This window comes from Brachyistius frenatus, unplaced genomic scaffold (assembly GCF_029030835.1).
Source record: "Brachyistius frenatus isolate BFR_SWC_R1_liver_20210118 unplaced genomic scaffold, ASM2903083v1 Contig_69, whole genome shotgun sequence".
Taxonomy (NCBI): Eukaryota; Metazoa; Chordata; class Actinopteri; family Embiotocidae; genus Brachyistius; species Brachyistius frenatus.
This window is the reverse complement of record NW_027210668.1, coordinates 622,501-646,550: the sequence shown is the minus strand read 5'-3', so window position 1 is coordinate 646,550 and position 24,050 is coordinate 622,501. Positions and strand designations below refer to the sequence as shown.

Here is a 24,050-nt window from a genome sequence, read left to right as displayed (position 1 = left end):
TTTTGTATTCAGGCACAAAGGAGGGCACTAGATGGAAAAAAAAAGTCAGAAGTCACAATCTTCATGAACGGTACCACCTTCTTACAGGAAGTGATGACTTCCGGCTGCTGTTTGATAGTTCATCAAAACACACGCACACACAGCTTCCCCATAGCACACACGCAGAGCACAGCAGCACCGCAGTCTGGGGAGCAGATATTAGTATCATCATGTCGGGTCAAAGTGATCCCGGCAGCTCAGGAGACAACCTGCTGCAGACACCTGAAAAGGTGAGGACCACAAGGCACTTCAACATATTGACATGTTTATAAAGCTAAACATTGTTTCTTTTAGGCTCTCTACTCGTTACTAACCACAGTGATGTTGTGATAAACAAACTCACAACGCCGTCAAATATTCTTACTTTGGTTTTGAAAGACTTTCTTTCGGGGTTTGTTTTCATTATTTCGACCCAAACATTCAAGCATTTTAACCCCTGAAAATGTTTTAGTTTTTATTTCCTGTGTGAAACCTTAAAAAATATATATATATATATAATTGAATTGCATTGACGACAGGGTTAAAAATTGCATCCAAAAGTTGACTCACAGATTCCAAATGTCTATTTCAAGATGCTGTGACTATGATTCATGTTCGTTTTGGATCAGATGATGTAGAATGAAGCATAAGTGTCACTGCAGACAGACAGTGTGTTTCCACACACTGCAGGTTCCAGTTGTTGTCGGTTAACACCGGAGATTGCTATTTCCAAAGCTTCACAGGCAGGAGTATAATGCAAAACATACAAATATAATGAAAATGCTGTAAGGGGTGTGCGGAGGTTTGGTACATGTGTATTTGCATATTTATTTTTAGGACCAATGTTTCCCTTTCAGGTGATTATCGTGGTTTGAATATTGGGTGGGTTGGTTGTCTCACTGTTGCCTGAAAGTCTGCTTAATTTTAGTCAATAGAGGAAGTCTCTTACAGAAGCAGGCCTTATCAGACATGAACAAAAATATTTCTTGAGCCTTGCAATGCTTTTTTTTTTCTTTTTTTTGAAGAGGAAGCTGATAGTGAGATGAGGTGACCTTAAAATTGCTCTTTGCTTCTGTTGGATTTGACTGAACTATTTACTTTGACAGAATATTTAACTTCCCAGTATTTAAGCACCTTTGTCCTCTGTTTTTCAGGAACATGGTTTACCAAGACTCAGAGAGGTAAAACTTGAATTTCCATGTTTTTCTGTAGTTTGTAAAGAAGATTTTTCCTTCTGAACCAAACCGGTGTTTCTGGAAGTTTTAGCTGCACTTAAGACTCCCAAACTACAACGAGCGACTCTGTCAGGATCTTCTGAGTATACTCACATGATCACAATTACAGTATTATGCAGATGTTTAGCAGGTAAAATGTTGAGCATGTTCGTTGCCAATTAGCATTTAAAAAGAAAAGTACAGCTGAGGCTGATAGCAATGGTGTACGTTTACAGATTTTTGGTCATAAACCAAAGTATTGCAGAAGTTATAACTTTTACGTAACTGTTGAACATATAGTGGTGTGAAAAAAGTGTTTGCTCCCTTCCTGATTTCTTTTTTGCATGTTTGTCACACTTAAATGTTTCAGATCAAACAATTAGTCAAAGATAACACAAGTAAACACAAAATGCAGTTTTTAAATGAAGGTTTTTATTATTAAGGGAGAAAAACAATCCAAACCCACATTGCCCTGTGTGAAAAAGTGTTTCCCCCTAAACCTAATAACTGGTTGGGCCACCCTCAGCAGCAACAACTGCAATCAAGCGTTTGCGATAACTTGCGATGAGTCTTTTCCAGCTGTGGAGGAATGTTGGCCCACTCATCTTTACAGAGTTGTTGTAATTCAGCCACATTGGAGGGTTTTCCAGCACCAACCTCCTTTTTAAGGTCATGCCACAGCATCTCAATAGGATTCAGGTCAGGACTTTGACTAGACCACTCCAAAGTCTTCATTTTGTTTCTCTTCATCCATTCAGAGGTGGACTTGCTGGTGTGTTTTGGATCATTGTCCTGCTGCAGAACCCAAATTGGCTTCAGCTTGAGGTCACAAACAGACGGCCGGACGTTCTCCTTCAGGATGTTTTGGTAGACGGTAGAATTCATGGTTCCATTTATCACAGCAAGTCTTCCAGGTCCTGAAGCAGCAAAACAGCCCCAGACCATCACACTACCACCACCATATTTTACTGTTGGTATGATGTTCTTGTTCTGAAATGCGGTGTTACTTTTACGCCAGATGTAACAGGACACACACCTTACAAAAGTATTTTCCCAAAAGTCTCGGGGATCATCAAGATGTTTTCTGGTAAAAATGAGACGAGCCTTAATGTTCTTTTTGCTCAGCGGTGGTTTTGGTCTTGGAACTCTGCCATGCAGCCATTTCTGCCGAGTCTCTTTCTTATGGTGGAGTCATGAACACTGACCTTAACTGAGGCAAGTGAGGCCTGCAGTTCTTTGGATGTTGTTGTGGGGTCTTTTGTGACCTCTCGGATGAGTCGTCGCTGTGCTCTTGGGGTAATTTTGGTCGGCCGGCCACTCCTGGGAAGGTTCACCACTGTTCCATGTTTTCTCCATTTGTGGATAATGGCTCTCACTGTGGTTCGCTGGAGTCCCAAAGCTTTAGAAATGGCTTTAGAACCTTTTCCAGACTGATAGATCTCAATTACTTTCTTTCTCATTTGTTCCTGAATTTCTTTGGATCTCGGCATGACGTCTATCTTTTGAGGACCTTTTGGTCTACTTCACTTTGTCAGGCAGGTCCTATTTAAGTGATTTCTTGATTGAGAACAGGTGTGGCAGTAATCAGGCCTGGGTGTGGCTGGAGAAATTGAACTCAGGTGTGATAAACCACAGTTAAGTTATGTTTTAACAGGAGGGGGAAAACACTTTTTCACACAGGGCCATGTGAGTTTGGATTTTTTTTTTCTCCCTTAATAATAAAAAACACAAATCTGAAATTGCACAGCATGGATTAGAAAATAGTATCGTGATGTATTCATGACTTGCAGTAAATTGGTTCTCTGATTTGGTTTTTAAGTGTCTGTTTTGTCATCACAATGTTTTTTTTAACATTTTCTGTGTTTCTCTGGCCAGTCGTCACCTGTCCATGTCCGTAAACTGGGGTTGACGAGGAAAATGAAAGACAGGCGGGTAGGCGACACTGTGTGACATCACATTTGTTTCCCATATGCATCAAACAGAATCAGGAAGGAAACTATTCTTCTTGTCTCTTATAGGATTTTAAAGAAAATGAAAATCCAGAGGAGAAAGCGAGGAGACACAAGGAGCAGGAGGTATTGTCACTCATCTGCAACTCCCTATACGAGATGACATTTTCCAACCTCATTCTCACTCTGTTTATTTCTGTCTGAAGCTGAAGCCTCTGTATAAGGAGCTGCTGTACACCATCAGCCATAAGATGGGGAAACCGTCATCAGATGAGGTCTTCACGGACAGCCAGCTTCACCAGTACATCAGGGAGGTAAACACCTCGACTTAACGCATACAGTAACCCCACCAACTGTAACATGACTGATTACAGAGCTTGTTGTTTTCTCTCGTATCTGTTCTACCTACTAGGCTTTCAATATGACTGAGTCAGAGCACAACGGTCTGATGGAGAAAGTGCAGAGGACAGAGGTGAGATAAAGAAATTCAGCATGTTTTGTTATTTTTCCAGTGAATCCACCATTAGAGACCATTGACATCTATTTATAGATTTCATACCAAGAATTTTAACTTTCCACCATCCGACCTTTGGTGGATATTACGTCACTGGCATGTTTAAGTGGCTTTATTTGACTGTCTGGCCTGTGCAGCCCCCAGTGTACTGTCTGATGGCCATGGTAAAGGAAGCCAAGGGAATCTTGGGAAAAGATGTCAGTGGTGAGTTCTTGCTTCGCCTCATCAGACCAGACATTTGGGTCTCTTCAATGATATGACGAGTCCAATACAAAAAAATCTCTGGAACAGGTTTCAGCGACCCGTACTGCATACTGGCCGTACTGGAGGACGAGGAAGAGAGGAAGACGCGCCGGTCCAGAGCCAAACCCTGCAAATCTGTCGTGAAGGACGCCGTGTCAGACGACGAATACTACCAAACGGACATCAAGAAGCAGACCCTGAACCCCATCTGGAACCAAACCTTCATCCTGTGAGTCCAAAATCCTGATCGGTCCCAATGAATCACATTGAAAGGTGCATTGCTGATCACTTTTTCTTCTTTAGGAAGTTTGAGGATGTCGCCGGCGCCAGTTTTCACCTCGAGATGTGGTGAGAAGAACATAAAGAGCTTCACTCTGTCTGCTTGAAAATAACTGTGTTCAATACGCTCAACCTTATTGTTCTTTGTCTGTTTCAGGGACAAGGACGAAGACGTGTCACTCACTCAGAAACTGGAGGACATCAAAACCAACTTTAGTAGTTTGAGAAGGTATTCAGTTACTTCTGTGACTGGAACCTAAACAGGTGACCCAACAAAGCAGGATGATGTTTCTACTTGTGTCTTTTCAGGATGATCAAAGACGCCAAAAAGGAGAAGGGCACCGACGACTTTTTGGGAAAAATTGTCTTAAAACTTAAGGTTATAAATGCTCTTATTTTTGTGTCTGTAATTTATACTCTGTGGTCTTTCCAGTCTAAAACCAGTTTGTATCGTCACACTACAGGATCTCCACTCTACTGAAGACAACTGGTACAACCTGGAGCCCAGAACGGAGACGTACCCTGATCGAGGCCAGTGTCACCTCAACCTCAAGTTCATCCATAAAGCGGTAAAGGAAAGCCTTCAGACACAAACACTATAGTTGATAAAGCATTTATGAATGAACATCCCTTTTTTCAATAAATTAAGTCACGCGCCTCAATGAAATGTCCTTTATGTTTAAATGGAAACAAAAACAGGAAGCGGAGTTAATGAAACAGTGCTCGAGAAATAAGAATTGATTGTAGGTTATGAAATATGACATTCATGTATGTAATTATAACAACTTATCACAGTTGAGGGCAGTTTTCAGTGTGTTTTTGTGTGACTGACAGAGAGACGGGACTCTGAGTGCCGGAAGAAGTGCGTATATCAACTACTGTGGGATTCTGCAGCAGTTTGTTCAGGCGTACATCTCCAAACAACAGGTAATAAAAACAAACGTCCTCTCAGCTCTTTATCAAAATCTGTCTTTCTACCGAAGCACACATCTTATTATCTTGTCTCGGTCAGAGTTCAGCTCCGTGGAAAGGGGCGCTGTGCGGCGAGGCTCAGACTCTGCTGGAGCTCTACGCCACCCAGAATGACCTTTCACCTTTCCTCCAGGACCTTGCGTAAGCACCGTGTTTTACATTTTATATGAGAGCGTATTGGTGTTTAGGCAACAACACAATACCAGTTTTGACACCCTGTAAAAACGGTTGATTGAAAATACGCAGTTTTGTTTTTTTTTGTCACATATTATCAGCTTTCAGTGGTGTGAAGATATGTTGCAATAATAAGCAGTTCCAGCAAATCCCACAGAAATTTATAAAAGCGAGCAAAACCACATTCAGAACACTACAAACAGAATATTTAACAAATACAATACATTTAATAATAAAAGTTGTGATAATAACTTACAGAAGTGAGACAACACATATACAAGAACACGTATACAGATTAAGGGAGGCTGATGTAAAACGATGGGTTTTGAGTTTGGTTTTGAATTGGCTGAGTCAGTGTCTTGAATGTGCGTAGGAAGATAATTCCAGAGAAGAGCAGAAAGAGAAAAGTCCCACCACCTACTGATGTTTTATATGTGTTCAGGGTGTTGAGGAGAACGTAGAGCCCCAAGCAGCTATTATGTGCACAGACCATGCAGAGGTGAAACATACGAAGGTGCTCGTCTGTGCAACATTTTGTATGTTAGAAGAAGAGTCTTGACACCCGATTGGGGAGTCAGCGTACTGAAATGAGAACGGGGTGATATGATCTAATGTTGGTTAGTATACCAGCAGCAGTGTTTTGTACAAGTTGCTGTTTGCTAATAGATGATCTTGGGAGGCCAGAGAGAAGCGTATTACGGTACTCGGACCTTGACGAGACCAAAGCATGAACAAGTGTTTCAGTATCGGCCCTGGAACTGATTGGGTGGAAATATACACTCTTTGTAATACTGTTGGTATTTTCTTCGGAGGAGAGGTTGGGATCAAAAAGGACGCGGAGATTACTGACATGGGGGCTTTGTGAGATTATGGAACCGGCTGCATTTAGTGTGACATCACAGAAATGATTTCTAATCTTTTTAGGATTAAGATTTAGCCTTTCAGTTTTGTTTTGTTTTGAAAGAAGAAAATTTGTTGACATCCATTGTTTTATTTTTCGTATTCATTCTTCTCATCTCACCAGCTGATAATAAGCTGAAGGCTTAATGGAAAAGTAAATCTGAGTATCATCTGCATAGAAATGTACCACGTAAACAGCTTCACAACGTATTGCGCTTTCAACCCCATGACTCAGCTCTGTGTTACCACTATATGTGTTTGTGTCTTCTTTCTGTTGCATTTTTGGGTAAGTGTGGACGTGTGTGCCCCTGACAGGAAGTGGGTGGCTTACAGCAAGCTGTACCAGAGTTTAGAGGTGGACTCGTCTGTGCTGTTGCAGCAGCTCACTAGTATAGAATACCACTGGCACCAGCAGGAGCTGCCCCACCAACAGGTATATATCTTTGGCCAAACCTGCTCTACATCATTAACACAGTTGCACTGTTGTTTAATTTTATTTTATTCTATTTTATTTTAATAAAATCTATCTATCTATTTATTTTTATTCTGTCATTTTTATTGCATTTACCCTGTAGTTTTACATGCTGCTATAGTGAATAAATGTCCCTTTGCAGGATCGATCTATCTATCTATCTATCTATCTATCTATCTATCTATCTATCTATCTATCTATCTATCTATCTATCTATCTATCTATCTATCTATCTATCTATCTATCTATCTATCTGTTCATCCGTCTGTCTGTCCGTCTGTCTGTCCGTCTATCTGTCCGTCTGTCTGTCCGTCTATCTATCCGTCTATCTATCCGTCTATCTATCTATCTATCTATCTATCTATCTATCTATCTATCTATCTATCTATCTATCTATCTATCTATCTATCTATCTATCTATCTATCTATCTATCTATCTATCTATCTATCTATCTATCTATCTATCTATCTATCTACCTATCTATCTATCTATCTATCTATCTGTCTATCTGTCCGTCTATCTATCCGTCTATCAATCTATCTCTCTCTCTCTCTCTCTCTCTCTCTCTCTCTCTCTCTCTCTCTCTGTCTATCTATCTATCTATCTATCTATCTATCTATCTGTCTGTCTGTCTGTCTGTCTGTCTGTCTGTCTGTCTGTCTGTCTGTCTGTCTGTCTGTCTGTCTGTCTATCTATCTATCTATCTATCTATCTATCTATCTATCTATCTATCTATCTATCTATCTATCTATCTATCTATCTATCTATCTATCTATCTATCTATCTATCTATCTATCTATCTATCTATCTATCTATCTATCTATCTATCAGTATTTCAGTTTGTAGCTACTTTATACTTTTAATTCATCACATTTAATTTGCAAATATTTTGCCTTATTAGCTCTACTATATAGTAACTATATTCATCCATCACTTTACAGATGACGATTTTACAAACAAAACATGTGGTCAGTTCATAAAATATGATCCATTGTTATAAACTGAACTTCAACATGATAAAATTTGCTTAAAGTGATGATTACGTTATTTTTTTTTCAGTAATAATAATAATAAGTTGGATTTGGTGGTCATAAAAAGTAATTTTATTTTGAAATGCTGAGTTCTTCTAAAAAGCTACATTTTGTCTTTTTCTTGTAATTGAGAGGTTTTGATACTGAAGAACTGAATAGTTCCTCCTAATAACCTTAATGTAACACAAACCTTTCAGTCTCACACTTTCATAAAAGAGGATGTGATAAGTTGCATGTGTTTTTGTGTGTAGACTTCTGACAGGTCTTTCATGTCAGACTTTCCTGGTTCCTTTTACGAAATCGTTCAAAAGAAACCAGGAGCTGATATTTCACACACAGAAATGTTGAGAAAATCGTTGCACTCTTTGTCACCAGAAACAGGAACTTGGGGACTCTCTTCATGGTTTCCTGCAGTACGGACTGAGACTGGTGGCCAAATACAGAGACATCTTCCCCCCAACTCTCAGTGCTTCTCCGAAACTGCACACACTGCTCAGGTACGTAGAGTTAGAAGTCATTGCTGAAAGAGCAAAATGATAAATGAAGGATTGTGCTGACGTGCATTTTTTTTTTCCAGGATCTTGGTCCAGATATGTAAGACCCGGGCGTTTCAGAAACTGAACCCAGCTCACTTTGAGCTTCACGACGAGGTCAACGACGCCGTACAGGTCGGTCTTAATGCTCACGGGATTTTTACCAGCAGTATGTACATTTGTTTCCAATCACTCATAACATGAGTTTCATACCAGACAGGTACGCAGGACTGGTTCACCACCAAGAAGGGTTTGCATCAGCCGATGACGAAGGTAAAGTTTCATCGTGAAACACACTCTTTGGAAATGGTTTCTCCATTCTACTGCGCCACACTGACATCATGTTATTTTTGCACTGTGACATCCAGGAGCTGACCGAAATAGGGAGCGCCCTCGCCAGGTTGATTGGGGAAGTGCAGGAAGACATAAAACACAACAAAGATGTTTGGAACAGTGTATTTGTCAGGTATGGGGGGGAATTAAAATGACATTTTCAACACTTTATTTTCTCATGACGGACACTGGGATTCTAACCAATAAGAATGAATCATGGCTGTTCCATGCACGGTCCTTGTGTCACTGGCTCTCACTCACATGGTTTACTGGGACACTTGAGTCAGAGTTACTGCTCTGCTGGTGGTGTGTTTTAATGCATGACAGGGCTTTGGGTAAAGGAAAAGTAAATTACATTTTTATGGCAGCCATCAAAAATAACTTAATTAAACATATAATAATAATTATGTGTTTTCCTTGTCATACCAGGGTTGTGCAAGTTGATGTGTTCACTGTTGTCTATCAGCAGTTCGACTCCCTGGTAAGTGGCCAATGGAACAATTAAAAACCTCTAATCTTCCTGACAAACTTCTTTTTAATGATTCGCGCTCTTCTAATCTCACATCACCAAGTTACGGCTCCTCTCTTTTCGTCCTCAGCTTGCACAAGAGTTGAGGGAGAACTTATCTCTAATGGAGGGTAAGATGGAGCAGCCTCTGGCCAGCAGCCTGTTCCCCGTTTACCTGAGCTTGCAGGCCATCCACAAAGACAAGGCTTTCTTACAGAAAAGGTCAGAGGTCATCATTCACACACTCTTTAGTCCAATGTAGCAACAAGCTGAAGCCCCTCACCGAGCCCACGTACCCCTCGTGGTCCAAATCAGTTTATGTTGAAGTGAATATAAAGTACATGAAAGTGAAAATGGTTCCGGTAGGTTTCCTACAACTAAATGTCCAATGTTTATTCAAGTATCTCCCGATAGTAATTTTTTTTTAGCAAACACCTTTGAACTGTTTATCCATTACTCATCGAATTAATTCAGCTGCGTAATTCTAAGAATTTAAAGCTTTTTATTCATTACTTTTAGTTATTTTATCTATACAATGTGCCCAATAATTTTAGCTTGTTATTCGAACAGTTAATGCATTAGCCTACTTTTATCTAACAGTTTACTTTTAACTGTTTAACTTTTTTATTCAGTGTTTTTGAATAATATGCTGGTTACCAATTACCCTTTGTTCGGTATTTCATGTGCTTACGCCAGTTTGACTTATTTGCGCTATTTATCCGTAACTAATATTCGCTAATAGATTGTCTCTCTTTCACCTTTTGACAGCTGTTTTATGTGCTTATGCCATACTTTTACTTATTACAGCTATTTATCCATAACTTTCAACTCATTTCTTCAACAGTTATTTAATTTAGGATTTTGACTCCTCTGCTAGCTAACGAACTAGTTTTTAAGTGACTGTGAAGTGTTATAATTGACTGAGTTTGGTCCGAGGTTTATGAAATGCAGTCGGTCTGGTATCTGGTGGTGGTAAATTTACGCAAAATCATGGATATACCAATTTATAATCTTATTTGGATGGTTGTTTTTCTTCTGAACACAAATATGTGTAAATACTGTTTATATTTTTGAATTATTTCAGCTTATTTCAGCAACAGAAACTAATTGGCTGAAGTACATCGTGTTGAGAATCACTGCTGTCCAGCGATACAACTGCAATCTGATGAAATATTCACAGGATGTAATAGAAGATGAAGAGTTGGTCTGTTTCGTCTGTCTCTTCAGAGGGTTACTCCAGCTGACAAACTTCCATGAGGGCTTCAGAGAGGCTCTGCCTTACTGGCTGAACCAGGCGTTCAGCACCACCCAGGACAGGGTGGAGCGGGCTGTGCAGGTGGACCAGGTAACACTCGTGCTGATTGGGTTTCTCTTCTCTTACTGAAACGGACATTTCATCCTCCAACTCTTTCCTCCCCTCAGCTCCAACCCCTGCAGGTCGGTGCGGTTCCCATAAAGCACAGCTCCTCCGCGGTGGACCTGGTGGCCTGTATCCAGCCGATCTGCCACCTGTGGGAGCAGCTGTCCTGGCCGGACCCCGAGGAGGCCTTCATGCTCATGGTCAAACTCACCGAGGTACGACGTGCTGCCGTTAGCGCGGTCTCAATCAGATGCTGCGCTGGTCGTGTTGTCTGTGGTCTGTAATCTGTGCTTTCTGTGTGTCGTCAGGATGTGTGTAAGATTGTGGTGAACTACTGTCACACCCTGAAGGAGCGGGTCAGGGTGCTGTCAGAGAACTCGGACCACGGCAGCGCCATCAACATGGTAAACACACACGGGGCGAAGACTTCGGGAGGAAACGACCACGTTACACACATTACTCTCAAACCTCTCGTCCCTCTGCAGCTGTGTGTGGTGGTGAACGACCTGGAGCACCTGCGGTCGGTGCTGACCCGCCTCCCTACGCAGCTGAACTGGACCGGGCTTCGAGATCGGACCCAAAATGTAATTGGAGAAAGCCAGTTCCACAACACGCTGCACTCACAGCTTCAGCTGGCCCAGAGCACCCTCTGCCGAGAGATCCGATCCGCTTTAGACACTCTTGGGAAGAAGGTATCAAAGATGAGACGGGATAACTGACCAGTCAACGCTGCGATACGTAACATGATCTCAGCAAATGAAATGTCTGTCTCTCCAGTTAAACACGGACATCGAGACTCACGTGAGAGGCATGTCGACCAGGCGGAGGATTCCCTCCAAGTCCACAGAGGATGTAAGGGATCGTCATTGCCAGTTTTTTGTTTTTTTTTCAACCGCACATACAAACTGCTGTTATGTTTGCTTGACACCCAGTTTGTGTTTTCAGGCTGCAGCCCCTCTGATGCGCTATCTGGAGCAGGAGCTGCAGTATATGAACGAAAACCTGGTGCAAGAGAACTTCAACAGGTACCGAGCTGACTCGACACGCGACGTCCGACAACTTTGCTTCCGTTGTGTCTGATTTGGAAAGGTGAAACGGTGTCACATGTCCTCTCTCCTTCGTCCAGTCTGCTGACTCCTCTGTGGAATAACTCGGTGAAAATCCTCTACCAGATGGTGACTCAGCATCCGCAGCAGGAAGGGCTCATGGTGTTCTGCCAGAGACTGCTGTATACACTGCAGGTCAGTCCACAAGTCCTGTTGGGATGGAAATGTTGGAGCTGGTCTCCTCTGCTGCAGATGTCAGAAATATTTATTGGCGTATTCGATCGAGGAGAACAGCTGTCGTCTGGCTTCTAGTTATTTCGTCTCTGAGACTTTCCAGTAATATCGTCCCCTAGAAGGTTCCTCATTTCCAGATAAGGAGAGGTCAGTCCAATCCTTGAAACTTGGTTCACCTGGTTTGATGGTGAAACAATTTTGAATTCTATTTAAATTAAAGCTATGACATTTGTGGAAGTACACCCGTGTTTTTGTTTTTTTGTTTTTGTTTTTTTAATGAGAAGAACGAACAGCTTGGAGACGGTTAGCTCAGATAAATTAGCATGAGCACTGCCCAAAGGTTACAGAAATCCACTTACCAGCACATGATAAGTCTTATTTGTTTAATCTGCATAAAAACCAACCTGTTGGAGCGCCAGCTTCATGGTACATTTCATTTCCTGTCGTAGTCCCTTGAGCAGTGCTTCCACGCCGAGGGGAACGGACTTCCTCTGAACACACTCCACTCTGACGAGTACAAGGTGAGGAGCTGACGTTCTGATTTCATCGGACGGTGTTTGTTTCATGTCCACTGTACTAAGAGAGAAAACAGTAAAAAAAAATATGCTGTGATTTCTCTCCCGTCTGTCCAGACTCTTAAAGCTCACATCACTCATAACTCCCTGAACAGCCAGCAGCTTGTGGAGAAGTTCCTCGAAAGAAAAATGTCAGAGCAGGTTAGTTGACAAGAAACACGTCTTCTGCAAACTCGTGCTCGACCTTTCTTCACACAGTTTCTCGTGTTCTCACGGCAGAACGTGAACAGCGGAGAGAAGTACGGCGCCGTCACCCTCCTCGCGTCCTACAGAAGATCCGACCAGAGACTCAACATTGAGGTGCTGAATGCAGTCAACCTCTTACCAATGGACTCCAATGGTAAGACCGTGTAGAACAATCGCAACCGGGATACGGAGAACGCACGGAGCCGCGTGACCTCATGCTCTGATGCTTTTGCCAGGTTTCAGTGACCCCTTTGTGCAGCTTTGTCTGGAGCCTTTGCACATCTTTCCCGAGGTCGAGCCTCGCTGCACTCAGATCAAAAGCTGCGACCTCAATCCTCTCTTTGACGAGTCCTTTGAATTGTAAGTTGTTTCACGTTCATTCATCATCCGTTTTCAGCCTAATAAGTGAAGCTTGTGCAGCTTTCTGCTTCCAGAAATACCTTTGATCTCCTTGCTCTCCCCTTTGTATCGCAGTCTGGTTTCCCTGGTTCAGTGCCAGGCTCCGGGGGCTTGCCTGGTAGTCACGGTTCTGGACCACGACACCTTGAGGACAGATGACTTCGAAGGAGAGGCCTTCCTGCCCCTCAAGGCCATACCGGGCGTCGCTGGAGGGTGTAAAGGAGATGGACTCGGCTTGCAGCCAAACCCTGTTCCGGCTCAAATCCGCCTGCCTCTGATGCATCCTAAACCCAACGGTATGAATGTCAGGCTTAGACCCCTGAAGAGGAGATGGCGTGGCCAGATCAACCTGCTACAGCCCCCCCCCCCTCTCCCAACACCCCCCGCTCTCATCAGTTTTATTAAGTTTTGTGGAAAACTGAGCAGTTACAGGCTCCGATATTTCCCTCAGGAGTTGCTGTAGTACTGGAAGGTGACCAGGAACTCAAAATGAACGCTATTGGCAGCTGAAGAAAACGAATGCTGCTTCCGTTTCTTAGTCCCGCACATTTTTAAAAAATATTTTATTAGCCGTTTAAAAAAATATCATGTATTTATTATTTATAATATTGGGATTATTTGTAGTGTAGTTTTAGCTGTCTAACCCTGGTCATCAGAACATCTGCATACTCTTCTATTGACTGATTACTAAGAATTTCTCCATCAACAAAATATCACATTTGTATATGTTTCTGTTGATGGTCCGTGCATCAGGTCAGAGCCACCGAACCTTTGTGTCCTTTCTCCCCAGCAGACAGCATCCTGAGGCTGCTGGAGTCCCGGAGAGGAGAGCGGGAGGCGCAGGCTTTCGTGAAGAAGCGAAGACAGAGAGAGAAACAGTCGCAGGAGGCCGTTCAGCCGTAACAGACACACAGAGACGAGCTCTTCCTCCAAAAATATACAATTTGTTTTAATGATCTGTACCAAAAAACAAAGAACAAATCCACTCAGAAGGAAACACTGGTGTTGCATGAGTCGTGTGTGGACATTACGCTGAGCGTGCGTTTACTGACGACCGTCACAGTGATCATGAACACTTTCGCACCTGCGTTTAAACCTCGCACGGCTTTACATGTCCGGATGCTTCCTGATGCCTTGTCCAATCAGTGCAAGAGATAAGTATGACATCACTGAACTATGTGTATATACATATATATATATTGATATATATCTATATATGTATATATATTAGACTATATCTGACACACTGAAGTGTCATAGATTACTACAAATGTAAAAATCTTGGCAGAAAAATCTGTCACATGTTGATTTTTATCAGCAAAAGGGCCGGTTTTAACAAAACAATACGTACGTATGAGATAATAGGAAAAATTAAAAGGATGTCATTTTAAAGACTACACGTGTGTTTGCCTTGATTGTGTTGACATGATTCCCTCTTCCTGTTCATGTAGAAGAAAACCTGAGTACTTTTAACAGAGGCCATCTGTTATCAATTTAAACAAATAGTACTAATTCTTTAAAAAATATTTCTGTTACTACTCAACAGCAATTGACAATTTGTAATTTATTTCGCTAAAAAAAACACCTATGAAAATAAACAAAAAAGGTCAAAAGGAAAGAAAAAGAATTGAATAAATCTAGACAGCGCTACCAGCAGACTGGTGTGACGTCGTCCGTGTGGCTGGAGCTTTGCGGGATCGTTGTCTGGATGAAACTACGTTTGCCCTTTAAAAGTGTTTTCAGTCAGACCTGTTGATTTTATTAAGATGGCTCACCGCCCTCAGAAATAAATAAACTGCTATAATCTGCCGTGTCATCATCCATCGGGGCAGTTGTGAGATCTGAGCAGACCATTTTACTGAATATAAAAGTGAACGTAGCTTTCGGGTCTGAAAAATGAAGCCGACGTGGAAGTGCGATACCACCGAGCGCCACTAGAGGTCGGCTCCAAAAAGCCTCCGGCTCCATAGACTCCCATTCAACTTTTCTCAAAATTCTCAGTCCATAAAATTTCTCCACTAGTTATTTTGGTGTTGTTAGCTAAAGTCGCTCCTTCTTCTTAGCTTTCAGGCGGTCCATCTGAATATAATTCATCATTAATTAGAAAATAAGCCTCAAAAAGATGAGTTTTTGTGGGCGTGTCTGTTTGATTGACAGGCCTGCGGTGCAGTCAGGTTACGGCTATCGGTGGGCGGGACGTAGTATCGCCGGGTTTCCGATCGGATCAAGTCAGATCCATCGCTCGCTCCTCCCCAGCTCGCCCAAATGTGGTCACTTCCTGCTCCGAACCGCTCCGAACCAGCAAGATGGCGCCGGCCAAAATACAAACTCGAGGCTTCATAACGGTTGCTCACGTCACTGTTGGTTGCCGCTCGGTGCCGACACACAGTGCGGCTAAATTTGCCTTTGGATGTTAAAACTCAGCAAAGAGGCGTGTTCTCGATTTCTGGAACCAACTGTTCAACTTTTAAATGAAATGTTTTGGAGTTTTGATCTTTGTTGTATAAAGTGACAGTGGACACTTTGAATCCTCAGCAACTCACCCTAAAACTATCCAGGTGGACACATTACACAACATTTTTCGGGCGAGATTCTGCTTTGAACAACTGTGCATGTAAATGTTCCCCAGTCGTGGTTAGAGAGGAGATAACAGCAGGTCTTCAAGTTATTTTCACAACTCGAGAGCAGGAGTAAAGAACAGTGTTGCTGGTCAAAAGCATTAACTAGTAAAATGTACTGGTGTTCCACAGGAAACACTGGAAACATAATTCACCCTCAATTCCACATCAAGAGCTTTTCCTCGGTGACCTGCGCTCACCAAGCTGGTCGTTTATCAGCAAACGTCATCGTAGAAGTACTCGACCGGATCAGCGCTGTTACCGCGTCACGAGGACGGCTCCACGGTGAAGGTTGAAATGGCGCCGGGGCATCCAGAGGCCGGTGTCTGTGGAATCGGGGCCGACCGGGCCGCGAGGTCAGGAGAGCTGCTGCTCCAGCGTCTGTTCGGGGCACAGCGGGCACTCTGTGGAGGCGGAGCAGCTCTCGCACTGCAGTCCGTGTCCACAGGGCAGCGACACCGAGCCCTGCTCTCCACACGTCACGCAGCACTGTCTGTGTTTCCTGTACACCACCTTCAGGGACACCAGAGGAGAAGGTTTAGACCTCTGAAACCGGAGGACGTGGGGTGATTCCACCGCCCGGACGCTTCGAAGGAACCAATGTATGTGGAGCTCGGCCAATAAAAGGTTGAAACACCTCAAATACAGATGAAGAAGCTTCACACACCTCTTCCATCTGACTGCACAGAAGATCTATACAATCAGTGCAGTTTCACGGTGGACACCAAAGATCAGTGTCACCGATTCAGTGTCCGACCGAATGTGAAATATGGCCACAAGGCACTCTTTCTGTTCCCGAGTTATGATGCTGAATGATGGACATGTCACAGTAAAGTTGACCTTCTGCATATAAACATGTCATCACTTCACGTTATCCTCGTAAACATGTGGATGAAACTTATGTAATAAGTGAACGTTAGTGTCAAATGTAAAAAAGAAAATCCCTGAAGGCCAAAAAGCACAAAACCTTCCTGAATACAGAAAGAGCAGAATAAAAACAAGATCATGGAACAGAAAGATTATTATGGCCAAGAATGAGTGCTGTTCAGTTAAAGGGAGTGTTGTGGGAGTTTTGGAGACAGAAAAATTGACCCACAAAACGAATGTCTATTTGAGATGAACAACCTGGTTCATTGGTTGAGCACTTATTGGTCCAGCTGACCAAAGTGTGCTAAAAGTCTGCAGATATGCAGACTCACACACAGTCCGCATCAGAGCCCTCACGGACTTGATGGTTTTCATTTGGACAGCTGTAAACCCTCGCGGATTTACCCTGAATGCACCTTACAGAGCGTGAGTGTGCAGTTTGGAGTTAATCCATCCTCTCAGTGACCTCCCTGCTCTGCCAGGTCACTGTCTTCACTGACCTCTGGTGGTGTGAGCTGTGCACTACAATACTTTCCTTTGATAGAGTGTCTCATACTTTCTGAATACAACAGTTTTGCATGACAAAGTAACAAGTTGACAAATAGGCCAGTTCAACTGTCAGGGTAGCCCCGCCCCAAAAAACAAACAAAACCCAACAACAATAAAAACATCCCAATAGGACAACACCATATACATCATACAAATAATCAAAACATTATTTCTATAACTAATTTTCATAACTAAGAGTGTCATATTTAATTAAAGTTGTTTATTATGTTTCCCCTCATTAACTAAACTTCTAAACTACTTATAAAAACATTCAGCCAGTGAGAACTGATTAGCTCTGATGCTCGTGGATGCTGGTGGATTGTAAGTGGGTCATGCAGGTGTTGACTGCAGTAGGTGTGTGTGTGTGTGTGTGTGTGCGTGTGTGTGTGTGTGTGTGTGTGTGTGTGTGAGGTTACCTGTTCCACAGCACGTAAGCAGCTGCAGATCTGAGCCTGTAAACTGAGGACCGACTCCAGCGGCAGTCTGTGTAGTAGCTGCAGCTGGTGCAGCGCGAGGTGGGGGTTGTCTCCGCTCCTCAAGCTCTCCAGCGCCTCCTGCAGGAGAGACGCCTGCCTCTGTGCCTCCTCCTCCACCTGCCGGGCTCTCTCCACCTCCATGGCTAACCGCGCCGCGTGGGCGCGAGACTCCTCCGCGTCGGCTTTAAGTGCAGCCCACGACTGCCGAGAGAAAAGTAGGCAGAGGACACGACGTCCGTTCAGAACTGTCCCGCGTTTCCTCCGTTGTTTATATGCGACGCGTTACGCTAACACAACCACAGACATGCGTGCACACACATGCCCCACTACCTACCTACCTGAGCTGTGTGTCTCCAGCTGTGACCCCACTGCTTCAGAGCCCTGTGAGCCTCCTCCAGCTCCTGTTTGAGCCTGGCGGTCTCTGCACAGGGGCCGGAGGGCAGCAGGATGGGGGGCGTGCTGGGGGACCCCTGGCCTGATGGGAAGTGCTCCCAGATATTTGTGCTCATTCCATTCAGACCTACAAAGTAAGAAAAAAAAAAGAAAAGAAAGACTATTAGCCCCATCGTATCCTCCCTCACGACACCGCATGACGTCTGCGACTTCTACAGACCTAACGAGCTGTGCGACGGCCCCAGGAAGGTGCTCTCTGATTGGCCGGGTTGTGACAGGTGAGTAGAGAAGAATGGCGAGGCGTGCGGTCTGACTGGTGGAGATGGCGACGGGGAGCTGAAAGGAGCAGAGCTGCTGAAAGATCCGGGGATGTTGACGGGAGCAGAACTCTGAAGCTGGCTGCCTCCTGCACAGGCAGAGAAAACACAACGTTGAGTTATTTTGATGTACATGTGCGGACGGCTGAATGTCGTGTACGCGTTCATGTGTAGATTCTGGTGCCGTGTTCCAGACGGCGTCCTACCGGACTTCTGACAGAAGAATCGGTGTGTTTATTGAGTGCATTAAAAACGCGTTAATTCTGGGGTAAAATAATTACAGTAAAATATAACATCCTGAGGTCATTTCTGATCGGTGCAGATCAGCAGTGTGTGATTTGAAACAACACTAACCTTGTTTAAATTCCTGCTCTACACAAAGAAGAGTCCCAACATGTAAGAGTAATATTTGTTGGTGTACCGAGGGAAGTTTGTGATTTTGTGTGTTCGTGCGTTCACGTTACCGAGCATAACTCCCATATTGGACACGGCAGAGCTGCTCTCCAAGCTTCTCTCCAACGCCGACACACCGAAGTCATTCAGGTCCAGATCATCCAGGGCGGACTCTGCAACACAGTCACGACACATTGTTAGTCAGGTTTCAGTTTAATTTATATTTTCTCCGTCACGACTGCTGGAAATATGGACTCTGGAATATTTAACATGAATACTTACCAACAACGGACTCCACAGTCTCACTGGTGGGGTAAAAGGGCAGAGCGTTGGCGTTCATGCCTGAGGAGATGCTGGATCCTGGTGGTCCGGGGGGGGCGGGGCTGGGCGGTGTGGCGGCCAGACTGGACGGGATGCTGGAGGACAAACTCAGAGGGCTGCCGACCGGCAGAAACACCAACAAGTCCTGAAGGAGAAAGAACGCGGGATTACGTTATTCTTGTCTTTATGCGACGAGGGGACATCGTCGACAAGATTAACATGAAGAGAATATGTGGAGCAGCTGAAAGGATCTGCAGAATTTTAAAAGACAAAAGAACAGAAACACCTTCGAGTTCCCGGCTGAGTGACGTCGTGATCGTACCTGTTTGTTTTGTGGTGACACAAACTCTCTGCTACGCTGCTCGAGAGCAAAACTCCTCTGCTTGGCCTGAAAGCACGAAGTTATAAAGTAACTATGACATCATCCAGGAGGTGATTTTTCTTTCCTTTAATTTCAGTCATTTTTAACGGACGTGTTCTCCTTTTTCCTTCTCACCTGATCTTCCCGCTCAAATCCCGGTGCCCTGCCGTACCCTCCCTCTCCGGCCCAGGGAGACAGAGGCTCTGCCGCTCCACCCAGGTCCTCACACAGAGACAGAACGTTACCCAGCAGCCCGTGCTGTGCTACACGGGACCCTGCCGAGGGGGAGAAAGGGTCCGACATAGAACAAGGCCCGGGACCCATGCTGGGACCGCTGGAACTTGAAGAAGCCTCCTGGACAGGAAGAGGGTCCGGAGGCCTGGGGGGAGGAGGAGAGCTGGGGTTGGGGAACGATGGTTCCTCGGGAACGAAAGGCTCTGGGAAAAAAAATGTAAAAGCAGAAGAAAAGTTATGATATTAATCGACTCCGATCAATCGGCCTCCGATCATATTAGCTCTAAAAAGTTTTGATCTTGACAGGACAATAAAAGGCGTTTTCCCGGTCGTGCGCAAGCAACATGAGCAAAGTGTAGACGGCGAGTGACTTTTCAGCACAGCAAGGACTATTATCGATGAGAAGAGGGGGAAAAAAAATGATACTTCATTATCTCTTAATTCTAATCCATAATAAAGTGTTGTTGAGAGTAGTTGAAGATAAATACAGCGTTTGAAATAGAGCCTGTGATCGCTGATCTGCCTCTAAAATCCTCAACGGAACAAATGTTTGAGCAGAAAGCTGAAAGGTGATGAGCGATGTTCTGTGAAAACTTACTTTCGACATGAGCAAAGGCACAGAAGGGGCCTCTGGGACAGCTGCCGCACTGCTGCATGTCATTACACTTGGTGGATTTATAGATCTGTGACAAAACAAACACATTCATATTCATCTCCTGTGCTTTCTGCTCTGTATGCTGAAGAGATCTCGGCTGAACCAGACGAACCTCCGGGTGGAACTGCTGCTCTGTCCGTGTGTGGCAGTACTGACATCCCTCCGCTCCCTCACATTTACTGGGATCCCCCCATTCCTCGCTCTGTTTCACCGCCGGACACGGCAGCGCTCTGCGGAGGCGAGAACACACGACAACTGATTGAAACACAACCTGAATGGAGCGGCAGCGACGGTCTCTCTTCTTCACGTGACGCGGTAGAGCACCTGTATTTGTGCTTGTGCGGGCTGCGCCTCCTGTCTTTGCTGTTATGGTAATACGGACAGGCGTAACCTTGACGACAGAGGCGAGGAGGCTTCTTACAGAGCTCGGTCTTGTAGTGGGACAGCACGTAGTTGTTGTCTGAGGAGATACGGAGAACAGACACAATGAGATGCAGCAGCAGGCCGACAGTGAGGGGAAATATTTGACAGTAAAATGATCCCTCAAACAGAGAAATCCGGACTTGTTTGAGTTTATTTCCTTAAAGGGTTGAATGATGTTCGAGGAGGTATGACAGATGTACCGATATGCATTTTGAACAACGGTTACTAAAATGTGCACACCGCGAAGAAAATGTAAGTCCTGCACAAGCGGCATCCAACCGTGATGTCACACATTTGTTTATGAACTTCCAATATGAAGCCTCCAGTTCAGATTCTGTCTGTCGCCATCTTGCTAGTTCAGAGCGGTTTGCAGCAGGAAGTGACCATATTTGGACGAGGTGGGGGGGGGAGCAAGCTGCGGCTCTGACTCGATCTGATTGGAAACCCGACGACATTAAGTCCCGCCCACCAATAACAGAAACCTGACTGCACCACAGGCCTGTCAATCAAACAGACGCGCCCCCAAAAACACGTCTTTTTGAAGCTTATTTTATAAATCATGACGGGATCATTTTCAGATGGACCGCCAGGAGGGACTTTAGTGAAAAACACCATATGAACTTGTGGAAAAAATGTATTGACTTTGTCAGATGAGAGAAGTCGAATGGGAGTGTGTGGAGCCGCAGGTTGTTTTTTTTTAGGGCTGACCTCTAGTGGCACTCGGTGGTATTGCAGTTCATGGCACTTTTGCATCGGCCTGTTTTCAGAGCCGGAAATGACATCCACTTAAAAGTATAAATACAGTCTGCTGTCCAGCATGAAAACACAGCGGCAATGAGATCTGGTGCTATGGAGGAGGCTCATACTGGAGAAACATTGAACCACAACGCAACAACAAAGGGGATGCTGTGTCGGCCAATCGTATACATGCTAACATGCATTCCTGCTAAACTACATTGTAAAGTGACTAAACATAAAGTCATTGCTGCTACAATCACTTTCCAGAGTTTAACAAAGCGCTTTGCAGAGTTTAAGCATCTGATGAGGCTCCAAACTCAGACATGTGGATCATATTCAGGTCTCACTGGTATCTCACACAACACGTCCTCAGCAACAAGTACACTCAAGCTCTCGCTAAATGAGTTCACACGTTGCTGACTGGAGTATTTCATAAATCTGGAGCTGTTGTCCTGCGAGACATTCTGGCTGGATGATTGTGGGCAGCGCAGAGCAGTTCTGACAGCGCCGCGAAAACAATTTATCCACCGTTTTACAGCCACAGTCATCAACGGTGGAGCACTGTGACTTCAGCATGCGTTGACAGTGTTTTTGTAATTACTCTCAGTGGCAGAAGGGGGAGACAAAAGTTCCACACGGCAGGTTCAGGGGTGTTTTCAGCAGGACTGCTTGTGGACTCACCTTGCCAGCGTGGCTCCTCGCTCAGGATCTTCTCTATCAGCGCCGTGCTCGCTGCCTGTCCCGACTGTCCGTCTCCTCCGCCTCCCTCTGTGGCCCCCGACCCCCCCTGAGACTCCATCACCTGCACTTCTCTGCGGAGCAAACGATTGGGACAAAACGCTGTCAACAACACCGACGCACCTGCAGAAACTCCTACGTGGTTTGCCAGCATGCTTGAATTGGAGCACCTGATATCATAAACGGGGCTGCGCAGGTCATGTGATCCGTGAGCAAAGGCGCAGTGGCAGCCGTTCTTGCTGCAGTGGCCTTTCGCATCTGTTTCGTGGATACACGATCCGGTCTTATAGTAGCGGAGGTGGTATCTGCGCTCGGTGTCGCCGGCCGTCCGATGTAGAAAAGGGCATCTGGGACAAACAGGGAAACCACAAGACACACAAGCCTTTAGGAACAACGGTGTACGGCGTGTACAGTACACCAAAGGCTGCGGATAATAACTTATTTTCATTATGGATCAGGTAGTTTGTGTTTAAAATGTAAGAAAACTATGAATATATATTTGTTATTTACTGGAGGCTAGACCGAAGGAAAATCTTCTAACTTGAATACCATTCGCAACCATATATATAAAAGAGAGAAAGAGAAAAGCATTTAAGCTGAAATCACATGTTGACATATTTTCTGGAAACATCATTCAACCTTTAATAAGACGAATCAATTGTTCCATGAAAAGGATTCAGTCATGTGTTGTTCTACAGTAATTTAAAGGGCAATAACAGTGTTTGGTTTTTTTTCATTTAAAACATAGCTGCAATTATTACTTCAATAGGGATATAAATAAATAAGATCTGGACTTTATAGTACAAGTATTTAGCACTCTACCGAGAAGTGGAACTACTGTTATTGGTGGAATGAGTCACAAATGAACATTCACAAAGTGCAGGCGCTCCATGATAATAAGTCATTTGGAAGAACGACAACATACGAAACACAACGTGCACAAAATAACAGGCTTTTTGCAAAAATTCAAAAAATAAAAGCAATTTCATTTTTTGTCACTAATGTTTTACTTTAGTTCAATATAAAATGAATGTTCTCTGTATTCTGTCCCTCCTGACTTAAAAAGTATTTCCTACTCCTGCTACGAAGTACCTAAGTACCGCTGTGTTATGGTGGCAACAGGCCATCTCGAAATGAAGAATGAAACAGGAATCGTCTTGTATTGTTGACTTTAACATTCAACAAAGGGATTCACCAGCATGAATCAAAGTCGGCTGAACCCGATCACCTTTCAGCCTTTATGTTTGCATTGGTTTTGTTTGTAAATGTTAAACAGGGCGAGAAGACTAAAAGGAAAAGAGACCACAGGGTGAGTGAATAGATGCTAATGTTCACAGCAAGATTCTGCTTCAGACATTTTTCAGTGTTTGACTTCCAGTAGTTCACCTAAATGAAAACAGTCCTTTGTCATGCTAACACACACACACACACACACACACACACACACACACACACACACACACACACACACACACACACACACACACACACACACACACACACACACACACACACACACAGACACACACACACACACACACACACACACACACACACACACACACACACACACACACACACACACACACACACACACACACACACACACACACACACACACACACACACACACACACACACACACACACACACACACACACACACTCACACACACACACACACACACACACACACACACACACACACACACACACACACACACACACACACACACACACACACACACACACACACACACACTCACACACAGACACACACACACACACACACACACACACACACACACACACTCACAGACACACACACACACACACACACACACACACACACACACACACACACACACACACACACACACACACAGACACAGACACACACACACACACACACACACAGACACACACACACACACACACACACACACACACACACACACACAGACACACACACACACACACAGACACACACACACACACACACACAGACACACACACACACACACACA

General features: G+C 44.2%; 2 protein-coding genes across 5 annotated transcripts in view; one reads left to right on the top strand and one right to left on the bottom strand.

Moving 5' to 3' along the window:
* The first annotated feature begins 207 nt into the window (after positions 1-207).
* On the top strand, positions 208-14,375 carry unc13d (unc-13 homolog D (C. elegans)). Of its 3 annotated transcripts, none has more exons than XM_069707479.1 (34): positions 208-269; positions 1,173-1,199; positions 3,108-3,164; positions 3,251-3,307; positions 3,388-3,495; positions 3,594-3,653; positions 3,833-3,899; positions 3,987-4,167; positions 4,242-4,286; positions 4,375-4,446; positions 4,527-4,596; positions 4,682-4,786; positions 5,052-5,144; positions 5,230-5,330; positions 6,579-6,696; positions 8,143-8,264; positions 8,345-8,435; positions 8,517-8,573; positions 8,669-8,766; positions 9,063-9,114; positions 9,233-9,363; positions 10,369-10,486; positions 10,564-10,716; positions 10,810-10,905; positions 10,987-11,193; positions 11,279-11,353; positions 11,447-11,526; positions 11,628-11,742; positions 12,231-12,302; positions 12,414-12,497; positions 12,576-12,696; positions 12,779-12,902; positions 13,017-13,237; positions 13,735-14,375. In XM_069707479.1, the coding sequence occupies exons 1-34, from the start codon at positions 210-212 to the stop codon at positions 13,842-13,844; spliced, it is 3,348 nt and encodes a 1,115-aa protein (XP_069563580.1). In that variant the 5' UTR covers positions 208-209; the 3' UTR covers positions 13,845-14,375. The 3 variants fall into 3 exon arrangements, with proteins under 3 accessions (XP_069563580.1, XP_069563579.1, XP_069563582.1); XM_069707478.1 differs by having other exon boundaries at positions 13,732-14,375; XM_069707481.1 differs by lacking the exons at positions 208-269; positions 1,173-1,199; positions 3,108-3,164; ... (2 more) ...; positions 3,594-3,653; positions 3,833-3,899 and having other exon boundaries at positions 4,137-4,167; positions 4,246-4,286; positions 13,732-14,375.
* A 1,451-nt stretch (positions 14,376-15,826) lies between these two features.
* unk (unk zinc finger) overlaps positions 15,827-24,050 on the bottom strand; it is an 11,418-nt gene continuing 3,194 nt past the window's right edge. Inside the window, exons 3-15 of one of the 2 annotated variants that reach the window (XM_069707482.1) lie at positions 22,195-22,371; positions 21,968-22,098; positions 20,450-20,585; positions 20,238-20,355; positions 20,069-20,153; positions 19,372-19,673; positions 19,198-19,263; positions 18,837-19,020; positions 18,626-18,727; positions 18,065-18,250; positions 17,790-17,971; positions 17,392-17,652; positions 15,827-16,072 (exon numbers count right to left, since the gene is read on the bottom strand). In XM_069707482.1, coding sequence (XP_069563583.1) covers positions 15,917-16,072; positions 17,392-17,652; positions 17,790-17,971; positions 18,065-18,250; positions 18,626-18,727; positions 18,837-19,020; positions 19,198-19,263; positions 19,372-19,673; positions 20,069-20,153; positions 20,238-20,355; positions 20,450-20,585; positions 21,968-22,098; positions 22,195-22,371 — 2,086 coding nt within the window. In that variant the 3' untranslated portion in view covers positions 15,827-15,916. Of the gene's footprint in view, positions 16,073-17,391; positions 17,653-17,785; positions 17,972-18,064; positions 18,251-18,625; positions 18,728-18,836; positions 19,021-19,197; positions 19,264-19,371; positions 19,674-20,068; positions 20,154-20,237; positions 20,356-20,449; positions 20,586-21,967; positions 22,099-22,194; positions 22,372-24,050 lie in introns of those variants that run through there. The other variant, XM_069707483.1, reaches the window with a different exon arrangement.

Excerpts from the sequence above, each read along its gene's own strand:
- unc13d (XM_069707478.1), top strand. The coding sequence starts at position 210 with ATGTCGGGTCAAAGTGATCCCGGCAGCTCAGGAGACAACCTGCTGCAG. Across the intron at positions 1,200-3,107 it reads GTTTACCAAGACTCAGAGAG|TCGTCACCTGTCCATGTCCG; the intron begins GTAAAACTTGAA and ends TTCTCTGGCCAG. Across the intron at positions 11,743-12,230 it reads GACTGCTGTATACACTGCAG|TCCCTTGAGCAGTGCTTCCA; the intron begins GTCAGTCCACAA and ends TTCCTGTCGTAG.